The sequence below is a fragment of the Schistocerca piceifrons genome, chromosome X (genome assembly GCF_021461385.2).
Source record: "Schistocerca piceifrons isolate TAMUIC-IGC-003096 chromosome X, iqSchPice1.1, whole genome shotgun sequence".
NCBI classification, from domain to species: domain Eukaryota; kingdom Metazoa; phylum Arthropoda; class Insecta; order Orthoptera; family Acrididae; genus Schistocerca; species Schistocerca piceifrons.
The window spans coordinates 127,047,373-127,072,661 of NC_060149.1; the positions used below are offsets into that span (position 1 = coordinate 127,047,373).

The 25,289-nt window shown below is 39.7% G+C and overlaps 1 protein-coding gene across 3 annotated transcripts in view; it reads left to right on the forward strand.

Moving 5' to 3' along the window:
* Positions 1–824: 824 nt before the first annotated feature.
* The window catches only part of LOC124721749 (fizzy-related protein homolog), a 123,778-nt gene continuing 99,313 nt past the window's right edge, over positions 825–25,289 (forward strand). For 2 of the 3 annotated variants that reach the window (XR_007006386.1, XM_047246851.1), the window contains exons 1-3: positions 825–1,171; positions 11,544–11,684; positions 20,730–20,852. Coding sequence is in view for 2 of the 3 variants with exons in the window: in XM_047246851.1 (XP_047102807.1) it covers positions 1,136–1,171; positions 11,544–11,684; positions 20,730–20,852 (300 nt within the window). In the remaining variant the exon portion in view is untranslated. The remainder of the gene's footprint in view (positions 1,172–11,543; positions 11,685–20,729; positions 20,853–25,289) is intronic. The other variant, XM_047246852.1, reaches the window with a different exon arrangement.

The following is a 25,289-nucleotide window of genomic DNA, read 5'->3' on the forward strand; positions in this document are numbered from 1 at the left end:
TTTTGTATGCCCATGTCATACCAGCTCGCCGCCGTGCTGTTCAGAAAGTTATGAACCTCTTCTTTCACCTCGTCGACGGAGCTGAATCGCTGGGACCACAACTAACGCTGACAGGTACTGTGAGACTTTGAAAAAACTCAAACGGGCAATTTAGAACCGGAGAAGAGGAATGTTGAGCAAGGGCGTACACATTCTCCATGACAACGCTCGCCCACACATCGCTCGGCAAACCGTTGCTCTCCTGCAACAGTTTCAGTGGAACGTAATCACCCACCCACCCTATAGTCCTGACTTGGCGCCCAGTGACTATCTCCTTTTCTCTACGTTAAAAGAACATTTGTCCGGAAAGCGATTCAGCTCCGACGACGAGGTGAGAAAGGAGAACAGCATGGCGGCGAGCTGGTAGGACATGGGCATACAAAAACTGCCACAGCGTCTACAAAAATGCATCGACAGGAAAGGTGATTATGTCAAAAAATAGCTAAATGTTCAAGCTGTAAACTGATGTAAACCATTGTAGAAATAAACGGGTCTATGTACTTAAAAAAGGGAGACCTTACTTTTGGGATTACCCTCATATCTATTGATTATCGTTGTATCAGAGTGACAATTCCTATGCCATTGTGAGATGATCCTTGGATGAGTTAAAAACTGTACATTTATTTGTGATGGCTAAAAAGTTTGAATGCTAGAAGCCAATAAAAATAAGAAAATGATTTATGTGCACCCAACGAGATCTGCCGTTATTTATCCTCGGCATGTAAAGCACAACTGTGATGTAAAGTCTGTGGTTTTCGGAGTAACGTCAGAGCAAGCATCTTTGGTATTGTATGTGTTTGTGTGTATGTGGCGTCGTATGGAGATATTTTTAAGTGGATTTGAATTTCGCGAGAAGTCATCTGTGTTATTATAGGGACAAGACATTCCAGACAACTTTCGTAAACGGATTATAACATGTATGCGCAGTGTATGGAGAGACTTAAATGAACAGAACGAAATTGAATTTTGTTAAAGAGTGATTGCATCTCAGTGCTGCAAACAATCTCAAAAAGAGACTGTTGACGTAATATACAGGTGAAGTGATAGTTCTGAGGCATTGTATTTGTGAATAATTTGTTAACAAGTAGGGTCCTGGATGACGGAGAACGATAATGTGAACGGCTGTGTAAAGGTATGTTTTGCAGATAAGTATTTCTGCTTTCGCATTGTTTACTGCCCCGCGAGTAAACTTATTTCCTTAATTTGAATTGATCCTGAAGCTGAGGTGCGACTGTATTTCCAGTATGTGACAAAAATAACCAAAAATACAACATGAAATTGACCCCTTTAAAAGCTTTAGCCTGTTCTGCTTGTTCATAATCTTCAGGGAACAAGCTCATTGCAGAACGGTTCTAATTTTTGTTATCACGGTACTTTTTAAGATATAAAACGTAAGGAAAAATTTTAATTTTAGAGCGATTGTGTTATGCATTCTCACCTTGCTGTGTTAACTGCATCCTGTGTAAAGAAGAATCGTTCTCATGGTATAATTACAGTCCCAGCATACACCATCCTGTGTGTGTGTGTGTGTGTGTGTGTGTGTGTGTGTGTGTGTGTGTGTGTGTGTGTGTGATATATATACACACACACACACAACTAAACAACTAAAGCAAGCCCCCCAGTGATAACACTTGACACCCTGATAACACATCTGTGAGTAAGCATCATCTGCATCCATGGTGAAAATAGCTTCATAGGGATGCTCTATGGAATGCCTTACCTGCATTAAATGTTTAGCTTTATAGAAGGCTGCACTTGGGCTGTCATACATTAGTAATAATTGCTGCAACTGAAGTACCCCCAAAGCCAGATGACAATGGATAGACGGGACTTGTGGGTCACAGTTGATCGAAGATTAGGCATCAAAGATGGGACAGTAAGTCATGATGGCGTCATTAGTTACCATTTACCGTACACAACTGCTCTCATGGGCAACATTTCACACCTGAATCTCAGTATCCCAGGACACAGTCTGTACTGATGACTGCCACAAAGCCCTGGGAGCTATACAGCCAGTGTGTAAGAACTGACCAGCCACCCATGTTGAGAGACTCCTCATGGCCACTTAAAATTATGCCATATGTTGAGAGACTACCATGTCCTAATGTATTGCCATACTGGTAGTGGAAGGCGGTATGGAAACATTGGAATATGCATTTATGCCTACCTGGCCACTTCACCAAACTTTTGACCCTCGACAGTATTAAATCGAATGCTGTCTATAGCATAGTGTTTGGAAGTGCAATTGTAAAGATAAAAGAGTCAATTTTATGCATGTCCTTTGGTAGTACTGACATTCCAGTGATCATCCATTTTGATTAGTATTTTCAGAGTGTTGTGTATCTCTGTGCAGTAAAAGGAATATTCATTGTCATACTCATTTGAGAACACTTGTGGCAAAGCAGGAATCGTGCATTGTTGCCTGTGCCAAGATGGGGTATAGTGTAGCAGGGGATACAACTCGTCGGCTTTGGACAATGACGTCACAAGTCGCCAGAGAGCAGTTTCCCATTTTCGCTTTTGCTGTTATGTTTGTTTCGTTTTTTTTACTGATTGCTTAATAAAGTGGATCTGTTTATTCTATCTCGTGAGTTTTTTTTTAAAAAGCCAAAAAACACTTACCAGCCACTGAAGGGAGCTACAACACTAAGAAGAATCGCTTCTCAATTGGCGACTTGTGACGTCATTGTCCAAAGCCGACGGGTTGTATCCCCTGCTACACTAGTCCCCCAAGATGTTAGTGAAAGTGGTTTGCCACTTCCTTCCTGGGACCTGTAATAAAGTGTGAAATGTGCACATGCTGCTCAACGCTTTTGTTTCGTTCTGAGATGATGATCTCCGTACAGTCAACAGTTTAGGTTGACAACGAATGAAGTGAAGTATTGAAAGAAAAGCACATTGTAAAGAAAAGGCTACTACAAAACCTACAGCACATGAAGAATGTTGAATAATCCACCTCCATTCATACGTGCTAAGTGAAACAATAATCAAAGTGTCAAAGCAATCTTTAGGTTAATAACAGATCCAAATTATTCATAGTTAATGGAATGGCTGAACAATGTTTGTGTTGAGTAGTCATGGATTAAACCACGTCCTTAGTACTAAATGGACATTGGTGTCAGAATCTCCACTTACACTTATTGTGAATTCAAAGTTCCAGTAGCATTATACACTGTTCTAATGAATTCATAAAGGATAACTAATTGTGACAAATGACTGCAGTCTTAGTGTTGTAGATGATATCGCCACCCTTGAATCGTATTTCAGAACACATGGCATAACTTCTCTCCACAGAAATTGGGAAACTATTTATCATCTGAACATATACAAAGAAATTGTTTGCATAAATATACTGGTTTCTTAAAAAATATTTTTTCTGTGGACGGTTTCATTCTCAATTTCAAAAAGACGCATCATATTTAGTTCTGCACGTCTAGATGTACTGCACCAGTGGTAAGTGCAACACAGGGTTAGGAAATAATAACTATGGTTGAGATGTCAAAATTTGTAGGTGCCCATGTCGATGATAATTTAAATGGAAAAAAACTCAATTTCAAACTCCTAAAACAGCTTAGTGCAGCCACATTTACAAGTAGTATCATTACAAATCTTTGGGAGAGAGAAATCGATAACTTGACATATTTTGCATAATTTAATTCAGTATTGTCATATGAAATAATGTTCCGGGGTAACTCAATGTTAAGAAAGAAAGTGTTCATTGCTCAAAAACATGCTTTGAGAGTAATATGTGGTGCTCACCGACAGTCATCTTGTAGAGGCCTGTTGAAGTAGTCGAGTATTTTGACTACTGCTTCAAGGTCTGTTTATTCCCTTGTGAAGTTTGTTGTAAATAATCCACTGCAGTTCAACAAAACAATGATCTACATAATTGCAATAACAGAAGAAAAAATAACTTGCATTACTCTACATTAAGATAATTTTTAGCACAGACTGGGGGCACAATGCTGCCACCAACATTTTTGATCACTTACACGTTGATATAAGATATCTGATACACAGCAAAGTTAAATTTGAAAGCAGACTGAAAAGGGTTCTCCTTAACAATTCCTCCTATTCCACAGAAGAATTTCTAATTTTGTAATGGCTAAAAGGTGATGGGTGGGATTTCTTAACTCTCAACAGTACTAAAAGGTTGTAGTTTATCAGCATGCGTATGTTAATGTGTAATGTGCATGTAAAATTGTTCGTTCCACATCCAGTTCCTCGCAGTATCTCATAAGTGCAGTCAGTTTTAGGAAAAATGAACTATTATATTCAGTTCATACTGAATGCTGCAAAAATCGCAGCTCCATTACATTGCTTCCGTCACAAGAATGTCCCCTTTGTTTGGACAGATGTGTGCCAAGAAGCTTTTCAGAAACTTAAAGATGCATTGCGCAGTGATTGATGCTTAGTTCACTTTGATCCTGCCAAACGCGTTGTATAGCAAGTTGACGCTTCCTGTTACGGAATCAGTGCAGTGCTTTCACACAGAATTCATGATAAAGACAGGCCTATTGCTTGTGCATCAAAAGTGTTGTCCAAAGCTCAATGTAACTATTCACAAATTGAAAAGAGGCTTTGGCTATTGTGTATGGTGTCACCAAATTCCACCACTATTTGTATGGCAAAAAATTCTGCTTCGTAACAGATCACAAGCCTTTGTAGTCCTTGTTTCATCCAATGAAACCGGTTACTGTACAAACTGCCCAAAAATTGCAAAGATGGGCTTTGTCTCAATACCAGTATGAGATTGTGTGTCGTCCAACAGCTCAACATGGTAATGAGAACGCGCTTTCATGTCTTCCAACTGGCCCTGATAGAAACTTTTGACACTTCCGCTGCCTGTTGTTGCCTTATCGATGCTCAGGAATCTGAATTGCGTCAATATTTTCGGCTGAGCTATCGGAAAATTGCACAACCACAGAAGCTGATTCAAATTCGCACATCTTGGCGTCGTTCCTTGCATAGCATAAAGAACTCTGTAGGGTGCCGATACTTTGCGCATCGGCATAGCATTGCTGTACAGAAAGATGTGATTCTCGTTCAAAATGACAGTGGACAGTCACGTGTGTTGATCTCCAAAGCTTCGCATAAAGAAGTGCTGCAGTTACTTCACCAAGAACACTGGGGGATTGTTCGTATGAAACAATGTGTCAACACTGTACTTGGCAGGGTATGTATGCCCTTATAGAACAGAAGACATCACAGCGTCATGCATGTGTGGAAAATCAGTCCACTCTACCACAAAAATTCTCTGCTTGGCAGTCACGATGGCAACATGTGCATATACACTGTGCGGTACCTTTTTGGAACACTCGCTGGTTGATGGTGGTTGACTCATATTGCAAGTTGCCTTTTGCTGTGCCAATGAACTCGACAACATCACATAGTGCAGTTCAGGCATTGTCCTCTGTTTTTTGTCTCAAAGGTTTGCTTGAAGTCATAGTGTCAGGCAACGACCCTCAGTTCACATCACATGAATTTGAAAGAGTCTGTGAATGCCTGGCGTACAGCATCTAATTAGTCCACTGTTCCATCCACAGTCAAACAGCAAAGCAAAACGTTTTGTCAGAACCTTCAAGCAGCAGTTGGCCAAACTTCGCACGGCACACACCAGATATCAAGCACTGCAACTGTTCCTTGCATCCTATCATTCGCATCAGTGAGATGGACCATCGCCGACAGAATTGCTTCACGGCTGCCGCATCAGACACTGCTCCACCCTCATGTCATGTGCAGAGTGATCCTTCTGTATCTCTTCCCCCAGATTTACAGATCCTGAGAACAGTGCGGCCACAGCAGCCACCAGAGGGTATCATCACGACTCCGTTAGATGACCCCATGGAGACGGAGCCTCTGCCCCCTCTCATCCAACCGATGGAGCTGGACCTGCCTACACTGCAGCAGTCGCTGCCTTCTTCATCTGGTTCATGGCAGCAGTAGGTGGACATGTACCCTTCTGGTCATTTTCTGGGGTACGTTTCCGCCTGAGCGCAGGCCAGATGGCGGGGCACGGCCGTAAGCTTGACATCCCCTGCAGCCACAGCTCCTGGCCCGACGATGCGCCCACACTCCTGCCTCCCTCACCATGGTCGTACTCCCTACACGATGACGGTCCGTCGCTTTGCGTGGGGAGGAATGTTCTGGCGTAACCACAAGCACTGGAACGAAGAAGAAGAACGCAAGACCAGAGAAGGTGGTGAAACTACATTGGCCAATAGTGCGCTGACCAGGACATCACCATGATAGGAGTGACATCTAGCTGAAGTGAATATAAGTGCTGCTCCTGCAAGCTCGGCCGGACATTAGTGGAGTATATGCAGAGGATTACCGCTGCCTAGCAGAGCGTGCTAGGAGAACGGTTATTAGTGATCCAAAAACTGTGTGTCAAACTTGCGGGAACATTGCATATAGCCAAGGACTCTGAATTATATTGCCTGTTGCCCATCACTTGTGGTAACTTGTAGTACATTCAAGTTAATTTTTGTCAAATCTGCTTTACTGAAATAAAACAACAAATTGCTTGAATTGTAGAGCATTCCGAGAACACTGCTTCCCTTAGGCACCCTATACGAGACGAGTGGGCAAGACACCACAGTAGTCAGCTGCACAAAACAGTTACACTTAAAATATCTAGCATTCAAGTAGTCCAATGGAAGTCAATCAGAAAAAGCTTGCACAGGTTCATCAATCTTACAGCACCATCTGGAATCCAATCTGACACATCCATGCTGTCTGCTATGTATAGATGATACAAGTGGATTGCAGTGCCGGTGATTTTAATGTGGTAATTTTGTGAAGCACAGTTGTGACATCATACCAGGTGCTATCTGAGAGTTACTGAAATTTCAAATTAGTGTGCAAATTTTTACAGTTGCACTGAAATACTGCTAGGTGTCTCCCCAAATACCCTTCTTGGATATTTATGGCAGGGGGTTGCAAGCCAAGTGGTTTGATTACTTGTTTTGGAGCCCATTTCCATTGCCGTCTTTCCATAAAATTGCAGTTTCGTGATAACTACCTGAAAGAGCAGTGTGCCTGTGTAAAATTGTGCTTGGGTAAACTGCTGTAGGAACACACCAAATGTTGAAGCAAGCTTCTCGAGACAAAACTTCGGATCAAGCACAGTCTTTCAATAGATATAAGCATTTCAAATATGGAAAATGGCTGCAGATCATCCGAGACCTCTGCAACACGTTGGGAATAAATTATGGTACATGAAAACGTATTCTCTCAGAAAAATTGAACAGGGAAGGATTATGCTGAAATTTGTGCTGCATCTGGTTCTAGCCCTGAAAGATGATGATTTGCAATTCCCCACTAACATACTCAGCAGACTTACCTCCATGTAACTTGTCCACAGCTCGTTGTCTAGTGGTTAGAGTTGCTGCCTCTCGATCACAGGGTCTAGGGTTCGATTCCCGGCAGGCTTGAGGATTTTCTCTTCCCGGGACTGGGTGTTTGTGTTGTTCTCATCATTTATCATCATTATTGTCTTCATTGTCATTATTCGTGACAGCCACTAAATTGGACTGAGTAACAAAAAATTGGGCTGTGTAAAAACTGGGACTTTGTATGGGCGATGATGACCATGCAGTTGAGTGCCCCGCAAACCAAACATCATCATGATCATCCACGTAACTTCTTCCTCTGCAAGATGAAAAATCGTTGATGGTACAAAGATTTGATATAGCGGAATCAGAGAGCCTGCGAAACACTTTAACAAGGAAAGATTTTCAGAATGTGTTCCAAAAGTAGCAGAAACATTATGATTGGTTTATTCCCTCCCATGGAGACAACTTTGAATATGATGGTGCAGAATAAGACCTAGGCAAGATGTAATAATTTTAATTAACATATTTCAGGACCTTTTGTACATCACCTCATCTGTAATGTTTGTATTGGTTGCTTTATGTTTATCGACTGGATAATTTGCGACAGTGATCCCAAAACCTGACGCAAGACATAATCCAAAACAGTCATGATTTATGCAAGGTATAAATGGCACATGTTAACAATCAACCAAAGATGCAATACAAATTCTGCTACCTCAACACTACAGAAAACAGCAAACATAAATGTACATGCTTGATCTCAAAATGAGGCTGCATTAGCTTGTATGCATGAAATTCGACTCCATCTCCTTTTGTGTAGACTATATATGCATGTTGTTATCGATAGTGAAGCTATGTACTTTTGACGTCTCTTGTCTGAGAACAACTTTTTCTTTGCTAAAGGCAATCTTTTTAAAGTCTATCAGTATGCTATGTTTTCATGGCAAGTGTAGCATAGTGTTTACTTAGCAATCTTCTTACACTTAAGTGAGTCAATTTATTTTTTTCCCCTTCAGGTAACAGTGTAACATATTGTAAGAAATTTCAGTCCCCACTGTTTTCAGACAGAATCTTTCACTCTGCAGCTTTGTCAGATGCTTATGAAATAAGAAATAACATGATGGTTTCTGAAAGAGACTAATATCACAGTTCTGAAGAATATATATTTTTAATCCACGAGAGGCAGAATTTGTTCCCAAATGAAGCATGTTTCAAGAAAATATCATTGTTGCTCCTCATAGATTATGAAAACTTTTATTTTTTTATGTTACGTTTATCACTGAAAGAGCTAGTTTTATCAGAGTACCCAGATTGTGTATGTGAAAAAATACAAAATGTAAATTTGAATAATTGATTTTTGTTTATGTGTGTTGTGTATTGCAATCTGTAAACATTATGTGGTGTCACCGCCAGACACCACACTTGCTAGGTGGTAGCCTTTAAATTGGCCGTGGTCCGTTAGTATAAGTAGGACCCGCGTGTTGCCACTATCAGTGATTGCAGACCGAGCGCCGCCACATGGCAGTTCTAGTCTAGAGACTCCCTAGCACTCGGCCCAGTTGTACAGCCGACTTTGCTAGTGATGGTTCACTGTCTACATACGCTCTCATTTGCAGAGACGACAGTTTAGCATAGCCTTCAGCTACGTCATTTGCTACGACCTAGTAAGGCGCCATATTTGGTTACTATGAATGTATTCTGAACAGATAATACTGTGAATCATGTACCGTCAAGAGCAACGTTCATCATTAATGGATTAAAGTTAAGTATCAAACTAATTATGTCCCCTTTCTGAATTCTAATTCATTGTCATGTTCCAGACCTCACGTCAGTCTAGTTCTTTCCTCCTCACGCCAGCCTGCGTGAGCTGAAACACGTGCATTTCAGTCTCCACTAGTAACACGGTGTTGTCTCTTCTGCCAACACAACACATTATACAAGTTCAACATGAAATTTTTGCAAGTGTTTGCTTTTGTTGTCTTACATTCACAGTCACAATTTTTTCTTTGTTTAATAAATCAATTGATATTTCAACTTATGTTTCTAAAGTGATAATATGATGAAAATACTATTGCAGAAATTAAGTTAAAATCGACTGGATATTTTCAATATTGAAAGTTGCATTAACATAGCAAATGTGTATTGTAATTGCTTCAGTGACAATAAGTTATAGCTTTATTACATTTTTGAGTCAATGAATTCTCATCTAGTTGGAAAAGAATAAACATTGCCATACAGTACAATATTTCAGGGCTTTCTTCATATATGACAACAGCTCTGTAATGTGGACAACCATGGTAAATTGAACTTGAATAGAACTGCGGACAGCTGTTAATTGATAATTCATTGACACAACCAGTTTCGCTGGTTTTGGCTACCCATGTTATAAAGTTGTTGCGATCAATAGCCTAGCCTAGCAAGGCGAAAAAGACGTATTTCAAATAGTTTAAGCATAGCTCTTGTAATGACTATAGATTACAAGGGTGCTTTCCTTTCTAGTCACATCTTTGTTTTTGCTTTGTGGTATTACCTCTAGATGCTTTAATGCAGTGAAACCAGTTGTGTCAATAAGTCATCAATTAACAGCTGTTTGTGTTTTTATTCAAGTTCAGCTTACCACAACTGAAAAAGTTGTTTTGTTCTACGAGGTAAGACCTCTCACTGTGTTTAATTGCCAAGAGATAAATACACGAAACAGATTCAGAAGGATGTAGGTTATAGTAGGTACTGGGAGATGAAGAAGGGATGAATACACTAAACAGATTCAGAAGGATGTAGGTTGCAGTAGGTACTGGGAGATGAAGAAGCTTGCACAGGATAGAGTAGCATGGAGAGCTGCATCAAACCAGTTTCTGGACTGAAGACCACAATAACAAAAAACTCAAGACATTTTGATTTCCATTACATAACAGTTGTTTTTCAGAATAACCACTGTTCACTGCAACCAACATTGCCCAATAGATCCAGCAGCATTCCTGACCATCACACTGTGTTGTCATTTTGTATAATGTTGAATAATGTGCTCTGGGAAATAGCATTCACCTTTTGTATTCCAAGTGTTCTTGGTCATCAGTGCTATTGAAATGCAAGAGAGACCTGTTGGAAAGGAAATTTTTTTGTCTGATTCCATGCTAGAATTTGTATGAGCAGATGGTTGCCTGAGGTATTTTTGGTCCATTGTCGAAGTTTATCACATGTAAGGGAAGAAAACCTAACGGTCCATGATGCTTCTGGAATGAGCGTGTAGCAGCACTCTGACAGTGTGACTTCACTCAAGCTGATGCAATAATGCACATCACTGCCCTACAGGCAAGATCACTTTCATTCCGTGGTGGCATCACATTCTGTACTTCACTACCAGATTTATGACGTGTTAGGCACAATCTGGCACATATCTTCTACATACGTATCCCTATCGACATACAGATTCTTATTGAAGCATTATGCTTCTAACAACTGCAGTTCCATAAAAATAGGAATCTGATTTCACAAAGGTACCATAAAAGCTTAATGACCAGGTTATTTGGCACTCGTTGATGCTATGAAGGCATTATGATCTCTTACATGGAATTTGCTGCAGGCAGACAGCTGTACACAGTTGGTAAGATTTGGCAACTCCGATCACATCCATATCCTTTCAAATTGCAGGAATATAAAACTAGAAAGAGAATTGTTTTAATACTCAATTTCATTGGAGTGTTACATGCTTTTGTTGTTTTCTCAATAACTTTCAAGAATTATGGATGAAGAGGACTCTTACTTTGCAAAATAATTCACTGAGTCCTTTTTATTGTTGATATAACAGTAACGGCTGAACTGGGATAAGAGCTAGAGTGAATAATGAGCTTCCTGACATGTAGCATTACAGAAACTGATTCTAAATATTAGTCAGAAGGAAATGAAGGCAATACTGATGTGTGAAAACAGAAATGTGACGGAAATGAAAAGTAGAACTAAAAAGAAAAACTTCGAGGGCATAAAAGAACTCTTCTATGTGAATAGAAAAGGTGTTACCAAGCTGCTGGAAGAAAATTAATCTTACATTAAATAATCATAATAATCGTGATATGAGGAAGATATATCTGCAGTTTTTTATGGAAGCAATACACTAAGCAGGAAAAGCTTACACATATTTTAATTATAATTGCTTTTTATTCCTTATTACAGGATAGCAGACAACATATCAGGATGTTTAACCACGATTATGAGAAACGACTGGTGTGGATACCTAAAGGGAATGAGAAATCAACTAGAAGTCCACTCAGTCCACCTAATAGTGCAAGTACACCATTCACACACCCTGATTCTGTAAGTGTTTACTGAATGTAATTAATTCATAATATCCGTTCCTAAATAGAGATAATGAGATATTATATAGGGTATAGAAAACCTGCGTATAAAATTTTTTAGTGTTTAGAGGAGATAAAAAGAAACACTTTTTGTGTTACAGATGTCATAGATGCACCATTTCCCTGCTTGGGGTCCATGAAGTTTTGATGCTAGTAGTGTTCATAGACAGTATTCAAACTGCTGTGTTATGAATATTGTTTTAGAGATGTTACTGGCCTCCTAAGGGCTTCTTTTAATGGAGGGAGATGAAGTGTTTTATGTATGAAATGTTGATAAATGCCTCAGTAAAGCTGGTGGCCCATTTAGCTGAAGCTGTAGCCATTATTCACAAAACACTTGGTTGTTTGCAGTGTGTTAGGCAGTCATTAGCACACAGATGCCAGTTTGTACATTACTGTAAACGGACAACCCTTTTAGCAACATCTCTAAAACCATATTCATCGTGTGACAGTTTGAAGAGCATCTCTGAACATTATTAGTGTCAAAACCTTCATGGACACCTAGCGAGGAAACAGTGCATTTATGACATGTTTGTCGAGTTTCTTTTTATTTTCTCTAAAAACCCAAAAATTTTGTGTCTGTAGCTTTTTACATCCTGTGCATTGAGGTTATGTGCTATCACAACAGTTGGTAAGTGGGACCAAAGTGACAACATTTTTATTTGTCAACCAGATAACAGATTTAAGTAGAAATGTAAGAGGAAACTATGAGGTTATTTTGAAAAGTAAAGCCTCTGAAATTTTATCTGAAAACTTATAAATCTTTTTAAATAAAACAAACTTTATTAACATTCTACAGCTTTATTCTCCATTTCTGTATATTTATTTCTCAACACAGTCACCATGGTGATGAACACATTTCTCCCAGTGAGAGACCAGTTTGTTGGTGCCTTCACTGTGAATGTTTGACTTTGATAATCTCACCTCTGCTTGCACCACTTCGTTACCATTAAAGTGAAGTCCTCATAGGTGTTCTGTAAGTTTTTGAAATACTTAAGATGTAAGTGGTGTTCTGCACTTGCATCACCTGTCAAAATGTTGTTAAATGAATAAGAAACTGTTGACAGGTTTCCAGTATCGTCTGTTTCATACTTGGTCTTGTAAGCTGATATACAGTCAGGAGAACGGTGTGCTGACCACATGCTCCTCCATATCTGCACCCACTGATGCCTGTGGGCTGAGGATTACATGGCGGCTGGTCGGTAATGTTGGGCCTCCATGACCTGTCTGGGTGGAGTTTAGTTTTCTTCTTTCCTGTTTCACGCCGGGAGTGAGCGTTTGAGGCCTCGACCATGCACACAGTTTTCTGTACCGCAGTTCTGCAGTGATGGCCTGTACACTCCCTCATGAAATTCCACTGTTACTGAGAGCTGTGTCTGTGTTATCTGACAGTTTTGCTGATGAGTCTTGTTGGTTGCTGTATGCGGTCATTCGCTCTGAGCTCTGTTACGCTCGTTGAAGTTAGCACTACCATTTCCTTCATTACGAGCATGAACAACCCAGTGTTGGACATTACTGATGTCAATACAATCATCATTGTAAACAGCTTTCATTCTTCTATGGATTTCATTTGGAAGCATGTTTTGTGCAGTTAGCTCAGTTACAGCTTGTTGTTTCTCACCCGCTGAAATAGTTATGTTACACATTGCCATGTTAAATGCTACAATTTGGAGCCTTCTAATGGCAGAGTGTTGTAACTCATGTCAACAAAACAGGAAAGTCAACCATATGACATATAATACCTCAACCCGAATTGAGAACAGAATAAAAAATTAGAAGGCAGTACTTTGCAGCATTCCCTCACATATTGGAGTAAAAGGGCTCAGAGGTCTTTGAAAGTATGTGGGTAATTTGTATTGTTCTTGACTCAGTTTTTATATGTGAGTTGTCATTGAAATGTTGTCTGGCATAAAATTAGTTCAGATCTGTAGTTCATATAAGTAAGTCCTTTTGTGCTATAGGTTGTAAACTCCATAAACTGCTTGTAATAAATAAGGTTTTGCGGTGTAATGGTGAGGTCATAATTGTTAGCACCTTTCTGCTTACAATAATATGTAGTGTCCTTGTTCTCCAAACATGCATTTTTGCTAAAGTTATGGCATTCTTTTGCTTCTGCTTTCTGTTTTTATAAGTTGAGAATTAATACCCTTATATATTGCTGTTATGTCATTGAATACTTTCAGCATAATTACTAAAAATACCTGTAAATTTGTAGCACACTGATTTACTTAAAAAAATTTATAGGAAGAAGCTTATTATTAGTTCTATATACCATATTTTAGGAGATTTATTAGTCTGCATAGCAAGTAATTATTGCTTGGCACACTACTTTTACTTTTAAAGAGTGGTATGGCTACACATCAAAATTATCATAGATCTCAGAACTTTGTCACATTATGGACTGCTGTGTGTGTAATTAATAAACTTTCCTATCTGTCCACTGTCAATTTTTAGATAAATTAGATCAAACAGCCAAGTACATAGAACTGTTATAAGCTGATTTCCTTTGACTTTAGACATAAAATAAATGAAACTCGGAGTGACTAATAAAATTTGAAGTAGGTAGATTTAAATACAGTACTTTCAGAAATTAATTAGGTACTGTGGTTTTTAAAATGCAAGCTCAAAAGTGCTCCAAAATATATTGGAGAAGGCAGTGTGTAATATGTTAACCATGAATTCATTTGGTATGATTTGCTATCAGACTCAAGGTTCCATATGAAAAATAAATAATTATGTGACAGGGAATTTACTTTATTTCTATTTCTTTTCATCTTGTTCTAATAATCTTAATATGTGTGAGTAAGCAAGTAAATTAATTATAATTTTTTATAATTTTATTTATGCACTGTTTAACTGAAACAGGTCCTCGTAACAACTTATGGACAGTATTTTGAAATTATATTGCTCCTGTATTACAGCAGCATCTTGCAGAAAGTCCAAATATTCTCAAACCCTATCATGTTAAAGTAGCCTTTAAAAGTGGATAACATGCTGGTATACAAGTTATGACACAACCTGAAAAGTTGAACAAACAAATATGATAAATCAGGTGTGTGTAATATACAGTACACCGCATGTGATACTAGATATACAGGGTAGACACGAATACATTATAAACTAAGATATAAAGAGTGTAAACACACGTTTAGATTGTGTAACCTTGACAAATCATCAATGGCCAAGCTCATTCACATTAGAGGGCTTCACCTGTAGGAATTGATGGTCTCAGTGTGCCACATACACAGAGTAAAGGTAAAACACTGGATCTGTTGGAATAACTGGAAATTTTAATTTACAGTATTAAATTTGAGAATTTAGTGAACAAGGATAAAACAATCAAAGTAAATTACTTCTTTAAAAGCTTTGTGGTAATGTTATAAACTGTAATGCTAGCTTTCAGTGCGAATGAAGAATTGCAGTACCCCAATAGGCATGGTCGCAAAATATAACGTTCCTCCAGATTATGCACTAATGGCATGTGAGTTACATATATCAATATGATGGGTTACAAATAATCCTTGACTAGTTTGTATGTGTGTCTTTATTGACTGGGGGAGACTGGGAGGGAGGGGGAAGGGGGGGGGGGGGTCTGGTAGCTACCTTCAATGAAAACATGAGATGGCTCTTGGCTGTGTTGAACTACAGATGGTCATGTATAGTGTACACATTAGTCCCATTGTATTGTACAAGCTGGGAAACAATCTCTTGGAAGCCATGACATGTGCTGTTGATCTAGGATGCTGCAAGTTACAACAAGATACCATATGGGCACTATGGACATGGTGCCTGATAAGAGGTCTGTTGAGGGAATTTAAGTGTTCCGATGCTTGTTGTGGTTTGAGTGTGGAGGTAAAAACTTGTCCTTCCAAAACATGGTAATTTTAATGTTATTAATATTATAAATTTGATTGAGCTGAATTATTTTCTTAAAGTGACAGAACCAGTTTTTTTTTTAATGCTGCATGACTAGTCAGTCTTGCATTCCAAATTGAGCTTTATGCATCACTTAGTTACAGTGTATCATTAAAGCACAACAGCAGACACAACAAATTATGTGTGTACTTCTGGGTAGAAGTTGACTGTTGCAACATGAATTACATTTTTTTTAAAACTATTATCCGTGGGAATCAGAAAACATCAATGATGCAAAAGACCTCACCACTCTGTGGTATGTTTTATAATTGTGTAATATTAAAGACAGTTGGTATTTTTATACTAAAACCTACCAGTGAGTAAGTACAGCTAAGATGTTGTTAATGGCTTGCACAGAATACCCCCTCCCTCCCTCCCTCCCTCTCTCCCTCCCTCCCTCCCTCCCTCCCTCTCTCTCTCTCTCTCTCTCTCTCTCTCTCTCTCTCTCTCTCTCTCTCTCTCTCTCTCTCTCTCTCCCCCTCTCCCCCCCCTCTCCCCCTCCCCCCTCTCCCCCTCCCCCCCCCCCCCTCTCTCCCCCCTCTCTCTCTCTCTCTCTCTCTCTCTCTCTCTCTCTCTCTCTCTCCTCTCTCTCTCCTCTCCTCTCTCTCTCTCTCTCTCGCTCGCTGTGTGTGTGTGTGTGTGTGTGTGTGTGTGTGTGTGTGTGTGTGTGTGTGTGTGTGAAGCAGAAAATTGTCTGTCGTGCATACATGGACCAGGTGATTTGTCCGCAGAACAGGATTCATAGAACGGACAGTTCCTGGATGGCTTAAGACTAACTTTGAATTTTCCTGTACTTTAATTATGAGGTTCACACCAGAGAGCCTTTACACATCGAAGACATGAGGTGGTATTAAAGTTTCTGTCACGCTGCATTGGAAAAAAAATATTTTATTTGTCCAGTGTGCGTGCTTTCTTTTGCTTACATGGAAAATAAGGCTGAGTCATATATCTGCCTCAGGTTTTCTCTTTGCACAGGATGCACTGTAATTAGTGAATTTCTCTTTATTGAGTAGTCATTTTATGTCTCATTTGTACAAATTGCACCAAAGCAGAAATAAATGCTACTAGCAAATATACTGTCACACTGGTATTGTGTAAAAAAAGTTGAGGTTATCCATTCTTAGTGTATGATTATTTTCCCGTCTTTCACGTGCCTGAAACTCCAATTTATTTGTTTGCAGCAATTTACTGGACCTCTGTTTTCCTTATAGGTAACCGCTAGTGCAAGTGTATTAGTGTCTTTATCTCCGCACAGATAACATGCTGTTCAGTTCTTATATTGCCTTCAGTTTCTGCAAGCACAAAAGTGGCTTGTTGTGTCTAAATATGAATGTTCAGCAGATTAGATATTATAGATAAAAACACACATTTCAGAATAAATGATTGTGATTTTAGGTCAAAGAACTAAGATGAGTTGAGGGCTAGGAGGCAACTGCACATAGGCACTCCACCCCTGAAGTAATCTTCAGTCCACAGTGGTGTGTGTACTGTGGCTATTTTATGGATAGATTACTGTGCACTTTTAACACTCTAAGATGGACTGTGGTGAACCATGGTAGATATTATTGATGGTCAACAAATGGTCTATCTGTATATTGCAAGTGTTTTCTCAGAACACTGCAAGTCAGACAATACAAATTCAGTGGTTCCACTACATCTTGCATGATTGTATTTTGTGATATCAGTGTCTAAAATCCTTGCTGGATCTTCCATTATAAGATAGGTCTGATGTGGTCCTGAAACTTGTGTTCTGGGAGGAGTGGGATTCTAGTCCCCATCTGGCCATCCAGGTACAATTTTCCCATGCTTTCCCTAAATCATTTAAGATGAATGCTGGAATCATTCCTTTAAAAAAATAAAAAAGACAATGATGCTTTCTTTCTCATCTTAGTTCAGTCCGAGCTTGTGTTCTCTCTCTGCCGATCTCACAGAATGCAAATATAAGGCACAGTCAAATGAATATGAGGCAGATGGAAAAAAGGTAAGTAAACCATTAATTATTTCAAAAGTAATCATTACAACTGTTAATACATTTACCCCACTGGGAGACAAGACAGTGATTGCCTTCATGGGAAAATGTTTGTGGTTGCATGTAGAACCACAATTGTACCCAGGCCTGCACCTTTTCATCTGAAGCAGACTGATGGCCACGAATGTCTTTCCTCAGGGCTCCAAAAATGTGGAAATCATATGGGAAGAGATTAGAACTATATTGGAGCATGTGTAAGGGTTTTCCAGCAAAACTTCTGCAGCATACTCAAAACAATCTTGGCAATATTTCTATGGTTTTGGAGCCCTGAAAAGACACATTTGTGGCCATTGATTTGCTTCAGATTAAGCGATGTATGCCTGGGTACAATAATAGTTCCATAGGCAACTGCAAACATTTTTCCATCAAGTCATTGTCCATCTTGTCTCACAGTGGGGTAAATGTATTAACAGTAATGGTGATTACTTTTGAAATAATGCAAAGTTTACTTACTTTTCCCCCATCTGTCTCATTTTCATTTCACTGCCATTTATAGAAAAGGCTAATATGATATTAGTAAACTGAAGGACTGTCCATGGTAAGATCCCAAAATTAATATTGCTTATTAAAGCATATCTATATAGTATTAGAAACAGAAGGTTGGTTGACTCCAGAAGTGAGTAGCAATGAAATCCTAAATTCAGGTTGGAATGTGTATTGTAAGGCTAGTTTATAAATCAATATTAAAACTAAACTCCGTTCGAACAGGCCTCGGAAGATCCATTGGTACTGACCAACCGCTGTGTCATCCTCAGCCGATAGTCATCACTGGATGCAGAAGTGGAGGAGAATGTGGTGAGCACACTGCTCTCCTGGCTGTTGTGATCTTTCATGACCAGATTGTACACCAATAGTGTTGACACATTTATTGCAGGAAAGAATTTAGCTAGTGAGGTTATTACAATTCCAAACGCGAAATAATGGGTATAAAGTTAAGCATGTGTACTGCTAATCAGCCAGGAATCCTTACCAGGTTGGATTTATAGCAGAGATAGAAAAGATACAATGAAGAGCTGCACATTTCATCACAGGTTCGTTTAATCGGCACAAGAGCACTACAGAGATGCTCAACAAACTCTAGTGGCACACTCTGAAAGAGGGGTGCCTTGTATCACAGAGAGCCTTACTATTGAAATTACAGGATAGTATGTTCTGGGAAGAGTTTGGCAACATTACTTCCTCTCATATATGTCTCCTGAAATGACCATGGTGCAAAAATCAGAGAAATTAGAGCTGATACAGAAGTTCAGCAACAATAATTTTTCACATGCACCATTCCCAAATGGGACAAGGAAGAGGGAAAACAATAGTTGTACCAGAGGTACCCTCCGCGCACTCCATAATGTGACTTTCAGTGTGTGGATGTCGATGTAGGTCTCACTGCTGACAGAATATTCCACACTAATCTTCTTTCCATAAGTTTTGCAATTTCCAGTCTCCCTGTCATGTTTTCATTCTTGCTAAACTGAAAGCTTAGTTGTTATTTATGAGTATGGAGGAAGAATGTAGTATGACATTTTGTTTCTTTGGAGACACTACTTGAGCTGAATATTCTCGGAGAAAACTATGAAAGATAATTATAATGAATCATATCATTGCTTAAACATTCTCATCTCACTATGTATGTAATTTTTTTTAATCAAGTTTCATGCTACCAAAGCCTGCCCAGTTACCGTGCGGTCTAATGCACTGCTTTACGAGCGGGAAGGTGTGCCGGTCACATGCATGAATCTGCCCAGCAGATTGGTGTCGAGGTCCAGTGTGCCAGCCAGTCTGTGGATGGTTTTTAAGGTGGTTTTCCACCTGCCTCGGCGAATGCGGGCTGGTTCCCCTTATTCCGCCTCAGTTACACTATGTTGGTGATTGCTGCGCAAACACTTTCTCCACTTACACATACACCATAATTACTTTACCATGCAAACATTGGGGTTACACTCGTCTGGTTTGAGACATTCACGGGGGGGTCCAATGGGGACCGACTCGCACAATAACCCTGGGTTCAGTGTGGGGCGGCGGTGAGGTGAGTGGATTGCTATAGCCTGTTGTGGGGTTGTGAACCACTGAGGGCTATGGCGAGGACGAAGCCTCTGCGTCGTTTCTAGGTCCCCGGTTCCATTCACATACACTTACCAACATAGAATTAAACTAAAAGTTGATTTTTAATGATATTGTTGTATTAAAAGATTAGGCCAGACAGGCTGTGACAACATCCACACTGTATACATCTAAAATTTTCTACAATGTACAACCTAAACAAGGTAACTTGACAACAAATATTATGCTTTTCCAGACCAGGAAGATGTTTTCAGTTTGCAAATTGAATGTCTTGTACAATGTTGAAGTGCCTGTGTTGGTTGGAAGTATGATGCAATGTTCCTTCGGACATGCATGCGTGTCAGAAGGAACTTTGCATCATTCTTCTTAACAACACTGGCAGTATAGTATCGTATTTATTCACCGACTCTGGGCAAGCGACTTTCAATTAATGTGTCTCCCATAATGAACGTACAAGTGCAGGTTGTAGACACATGGTTGACGACATATGGAAGTTTGGGTCTGGCCATGAGTTGTGCTCAGATAACTTAACTGTAAGGCGACTGCTCGCTAAAAGTGGGAACTCCGGGTTCATGTCCCAGTCCAGCACGAATTTCCATTGTCGTCATTCCATTGTACAGCTGATGGTTTCCATATTTGCAAATGCATGTACATTTCATGTAAACAGGTTATCTTTGCAAAATAGTTTGTTTTCTAACTCCAAGAGTAACTTTTGGAATAAGTAATGTAAGGTTTACGAAGTAGATAGCGTGATCACAAGTTTGAATATAATACGCTATTTCATCTGGAAGGACTTGTCAAGCAGATGTGATGATTTCAGTGTGTGCGTATGTATGTGCGTGTGTGTTTCAGTCTAATAAGTTATGAACAACTGTTAAAAGTACAGCAACAATACATGTAAATATGAAGGTGTTGCATATAAAAGTTTTGCTGATTGTATTTTCTTATCATATATACTGTGTGTGTACAGCAAAGCTATATATTCATTTCATGTTCAAATTCCAGGCCCTATCACCATACAAATGCTTTCAGCCAGGTATGGGTGTTTCATGTGGTCCTGACCGGTTCATCCCACACAGAGCAACAAACAACTGGCAGATTAAATTTTCCATGATTTCCGTAAGTCAGGTCAATATCCTCATTGTATGTTCATATATAATTCCTTGCTGGTTACCTGTAGTGTTATGGTTCTTGTTATAATTGTTTTAGCAGTTGATTAATTCATTTCATTCCATAGTCTGACAAGCTCAAGTACTAATCAGACAGTTGAATTTTGTTGCTTGTTGATGTATATTGGCATTTAAGAAGTGGAATAAAACTTATTAAGAACTGAAACTTTTATCAATTTCCACACGTATATGAAAGTTCAGACACCTACTTGTTGGTTTTCTTCCTTCTCTTTGGGAACCAAACAGGAAAAAAATACCTACAGATCTCACAACTGTGCTGCTGACAACATTTTATTTCTTCTGGTTAGTGCTTTTAAAGACTTATGAATATGTTTGATATCTTACTTCAACAGTTCTTAATGTTTTATTAGTGAAATCACATGTGGCATTGCTTGTAACTGTTTTCTAAGTTCATACATGTATAGTTCTCTGAATAATAGTCTTTGTCTCTCCTTTAAAGTTTAAAATGTGGAAATAATACACAAAGATGATGGACAAACATTAAGGTTTGTGTATTTTTGAGTGCTGTATCCTTATTTTACAGCACCAAATGGAGCACACTTTCAATGTAGATGTAGTTTAACTCCCTCATTTGTGTTTTACACATGAAGTCTAATGTTAAATATATACTTATATGGATAGGGTGTCTGTTCTTTCGGACATGTCCGAAAGAACAGACACCATTGATGACCTGCAGCTGCCTAGAACGAAATTAGAATTATATTAATACCTTCAGCTGCTGACGGGCATTGATATACAGGGTGTTACAAAAAGGTACGGCCAAACTTTCAGGAAACATTCTTCACACACAAATAAAGAAAAGATGTTATGTGGACATGTGTCCGGAAACGCTTTATTTCCATGTTAGAGCTCATTTTACTTTCATCAGTATGTACTGTACTTCCTCGATTCACCGCCAGTTGGCCCAATTGAAGGAAGGTAACGTTGACTTCGGTGCTTGTGTTGACATGCGACTCATTGCTCTACAGTACTAGCATCAAGCACATCAGTACGTAGCATCAACAGGTTAGTGTTCATCACCAACGTGGTTTTGCAGTCAGTGCAATGTTTACAAATGCGGAGTTGGCAGATGCCCATTTGACGTATGGATTAGCACGGGGCAATAGCCGTGGCGCGGTACGTTTGTATCGAGACAGATTTCCAGAACGAAGGTGTCCCGACAGGAAGACGTTCGAAGCAATTGATCGGCGTCTTAGGGAGTACGGAACATTCCAGCCTATGACTCGCGACTGGGGAAGACCTAGAACGACGAGGACACCTGCAATGGACAAGGCAATTCTTCGTGCTGTTGACGATAACCCTAATGTTAGTGTCAGAGAAGTTGCTGCTGTACAAGGTAACGTTGACCACGTTACTGTATGAAGAGTGCTACGGGAGAACCAGTTGTTTCCGTACCATGTACAGCATGTGCAGGCACTATCAGCTGCTGATTGGCCTCCACGGGTACTCTTCTGCGAATGGTTCATCCAACAATGTGTCAATCCTCATTTCTGTGCAAATGTTCTCTTTACGGATGAGGCTTCATTCCAACGTGATCAAATTGTAAATTTTCACAATCAACATGTGTGGGCTGACGAGAATCCGCACGCAATTGTGCAATCAAGTCATCAACAATGATTTTCTGTAAACGTTTGGGCAGGCATTGTTGGTGATGTCTTGATTGGGCCCCATGTTCTTCTACCTACGCTCAATGGAGCACGTTATCATGATTTAATACGGGATACTCTACCTGTGCTGCTAGAACATGTGCCTTTACAAGCACAACACAACATGTGGTTCATGCACGAAGGAGCTCCTGCACATTTCAGTCGAAGTGGTCGTACGCTTCTCAACAACAGATTCGGTGACCGATGGATTGGTAGAGGCGGACCAATTCCATGGCCTCCACGCTCTCCTGACCTCAACCCTCTTGACTTTCATTTATGGGGGCATTTGAAAGCTCTTGTCTACGCATCCCCGGTACCAAATGTAGAGACTCTCCGTGCTCGTATTGTGGACGGCTGTGATAAAATATGCCATTCTCCAGGGCTGCATCAGCGCATCAGGGATTTCATGTGACGGAGGGTGGATGCATGTATCCTCGCTGACGGAGGACATTTTGAACATTTCCTTCAACAAAGTGTTTGAAGTCACGCAGGTACTTTCTGTTGCTGTGTGTTTCCATTCCATGATTAATGTGATTTGAAGAGAAGTAATAAAATGAGCTCTAACATGGAAAGTAAGCGTTTCCAGACACATGTCCACATAACGTATTTTCTTTCTTTGTGTGTGAGGAATGTTTCCTGAAAGTTTGGGCGTACCTTTTTGTAACACCCTGTATATCAATGGGGACAGGTGAAAATATGTGCCCTGACCGGGACTCGAGCCCGGGATCTCTTGCTTACATGGCAGTCGCACTAGCCTCTGTGCTCTCAGTGGCTCAGATGGAGAGAGATCCTGTGCTCAAGTCCCACTCGGGGCAAACATTTTCACCTGTCCCCGTTGATATATATCAACGCCCGTCAGCAGCTGAAGGTATTAATATAATTCTAATTTTGTTCTAGATGGCTGCAGGTCATCAACAGTGTCTGTTCTTTCGGACATGTGCAAAAGAAGAGACACCATATCCGTATAAGTATATAGTTCTGGCAATACCGGCCATGACCTTTTTCTTCTGTACGGATGCACACATATTACCCAAACTCTTACAGGACTTGGTAAGAATGTCTTCCACGAGTAATGAATGTGTTGGGTAGGGACAGTACAAATGTAGTGTGTGGACGTATTAGGTGAGAATGTGGGTCTCGTGGGAGGCGTGCGCGGGATAGTCCCTGGAGTCGCACTATCCTTTGTTTCCTCTGTGGCTGAGATGGATAGAGTGTCTGCCATGTAAGCAAGAGATCCTGGGTTCGATTCCCTGTCAGGATACACATTTTCACCTGTCCCTGTTGTTGATATATATCAATGCCCGTCAGCAGCTGAAGGTATTAATATAATTCTAATAATGTTGAATATTTCCTACAATAATTTGTGTAGCCAGTGGATAACAATGTTTTGAAACCTGTGATGTGTAAAACAATTTACATATTTCTAGTGTGTTCTTTAAGGCAAGTACCCAACTTGATGTATAGATAAAGGTTATTGTTACAAAGAAAAGTATGATAAAAAATACCAGCCTTATGAAGCTTAAGTTTGAAATTTAACAATGCTAAATTGTTTAGTATTTGTTTGGCAGCCATCACTGGTAAACACACTTAGTGAATTTGTAAACATGGATAAAAATTGTCATCATTATGTAAGACATTACTTTCAATTGAAAGGTCTTAGTCCAACTAATATTAAAGCTGAGCTAGATTCTACTCTTTGGCAGTCTGCTCTTTTGTTTACAACTGTAAAATATAGAGTGACAGAGTTTAAGCAAAGCCATATGAGGTGCCAAAACTAAAATCATGCTGTTTGGCCAAATGAGGTAAGGTGACAATGCCAGGAATTGTGAAGAAAATCCAGAAAGTGGTATTGGATGTCCATTGACTAAAAGTGCGTGAACTAGCAGACATTGGCATTTCAAAAAGTACTGCATATTGCATACTGACAAAAAAATTGGACATGAGAAATCTGTGCACAGGATGGGTGCCGCATTTACTCACAATGAAATGAAAACAGCCTCCTGAGGATGTTTAAGTTTTCCATTGCAGTAAAGCTGAGTTTTTGTCTTCACCCATTACCATGGATGAAACATGGTTCCACCGCTTCACACCCAAGGTGAAACAACAATCAAAGCAGAGGATGGAAAGGGAATTATTAGCTTCAAAGTATGTAAAGACCATGCCATCTGCAGGCAAGGTCATGCCATCAGTCTTTTAGCTATGTGCGTGGGATAATTTCCATTGATTACCTTCAGAAAGGAAAAACAGTCAGTGGCAAGTATTGTATAAAACATTCTCGGACTTGCTGCAATGTCAGTTCAGAGTAAAACCTCGAGCTTTCGAAGGTTTCCGCCATCATCTTCGTCAGAGGCAACTGACTGTCAAAATTGCTGCTGTGGTGGTCTTTAAAGCACAAAGACAGATTCTGATTGGTTGGTAGTTATGTCATGCTGTTGCAGATGGTGTCAATGTCTGCACTGGTGGCACCACTGCTCCCACTGTGGCATAAACATTGTCACAAATATCTCTGGCTCTTCTCTGCATCAAGAGCTCGCTTCCATGTACAGCTGAGATTATATCTGCCATCATGACTGAAGGTTTTCCCACACATTCTTATTTCTACAGCCTCTTTAAAATTAAAGTCCCAGTATGTGGGAGCCTGGGACAAAACTTTTTTTTTTGTCAAACAATATTTTATATTTGTTTGAGAGGCTGAGCTCAGCAACTGCAGATTTCTCCAGTTCATGATT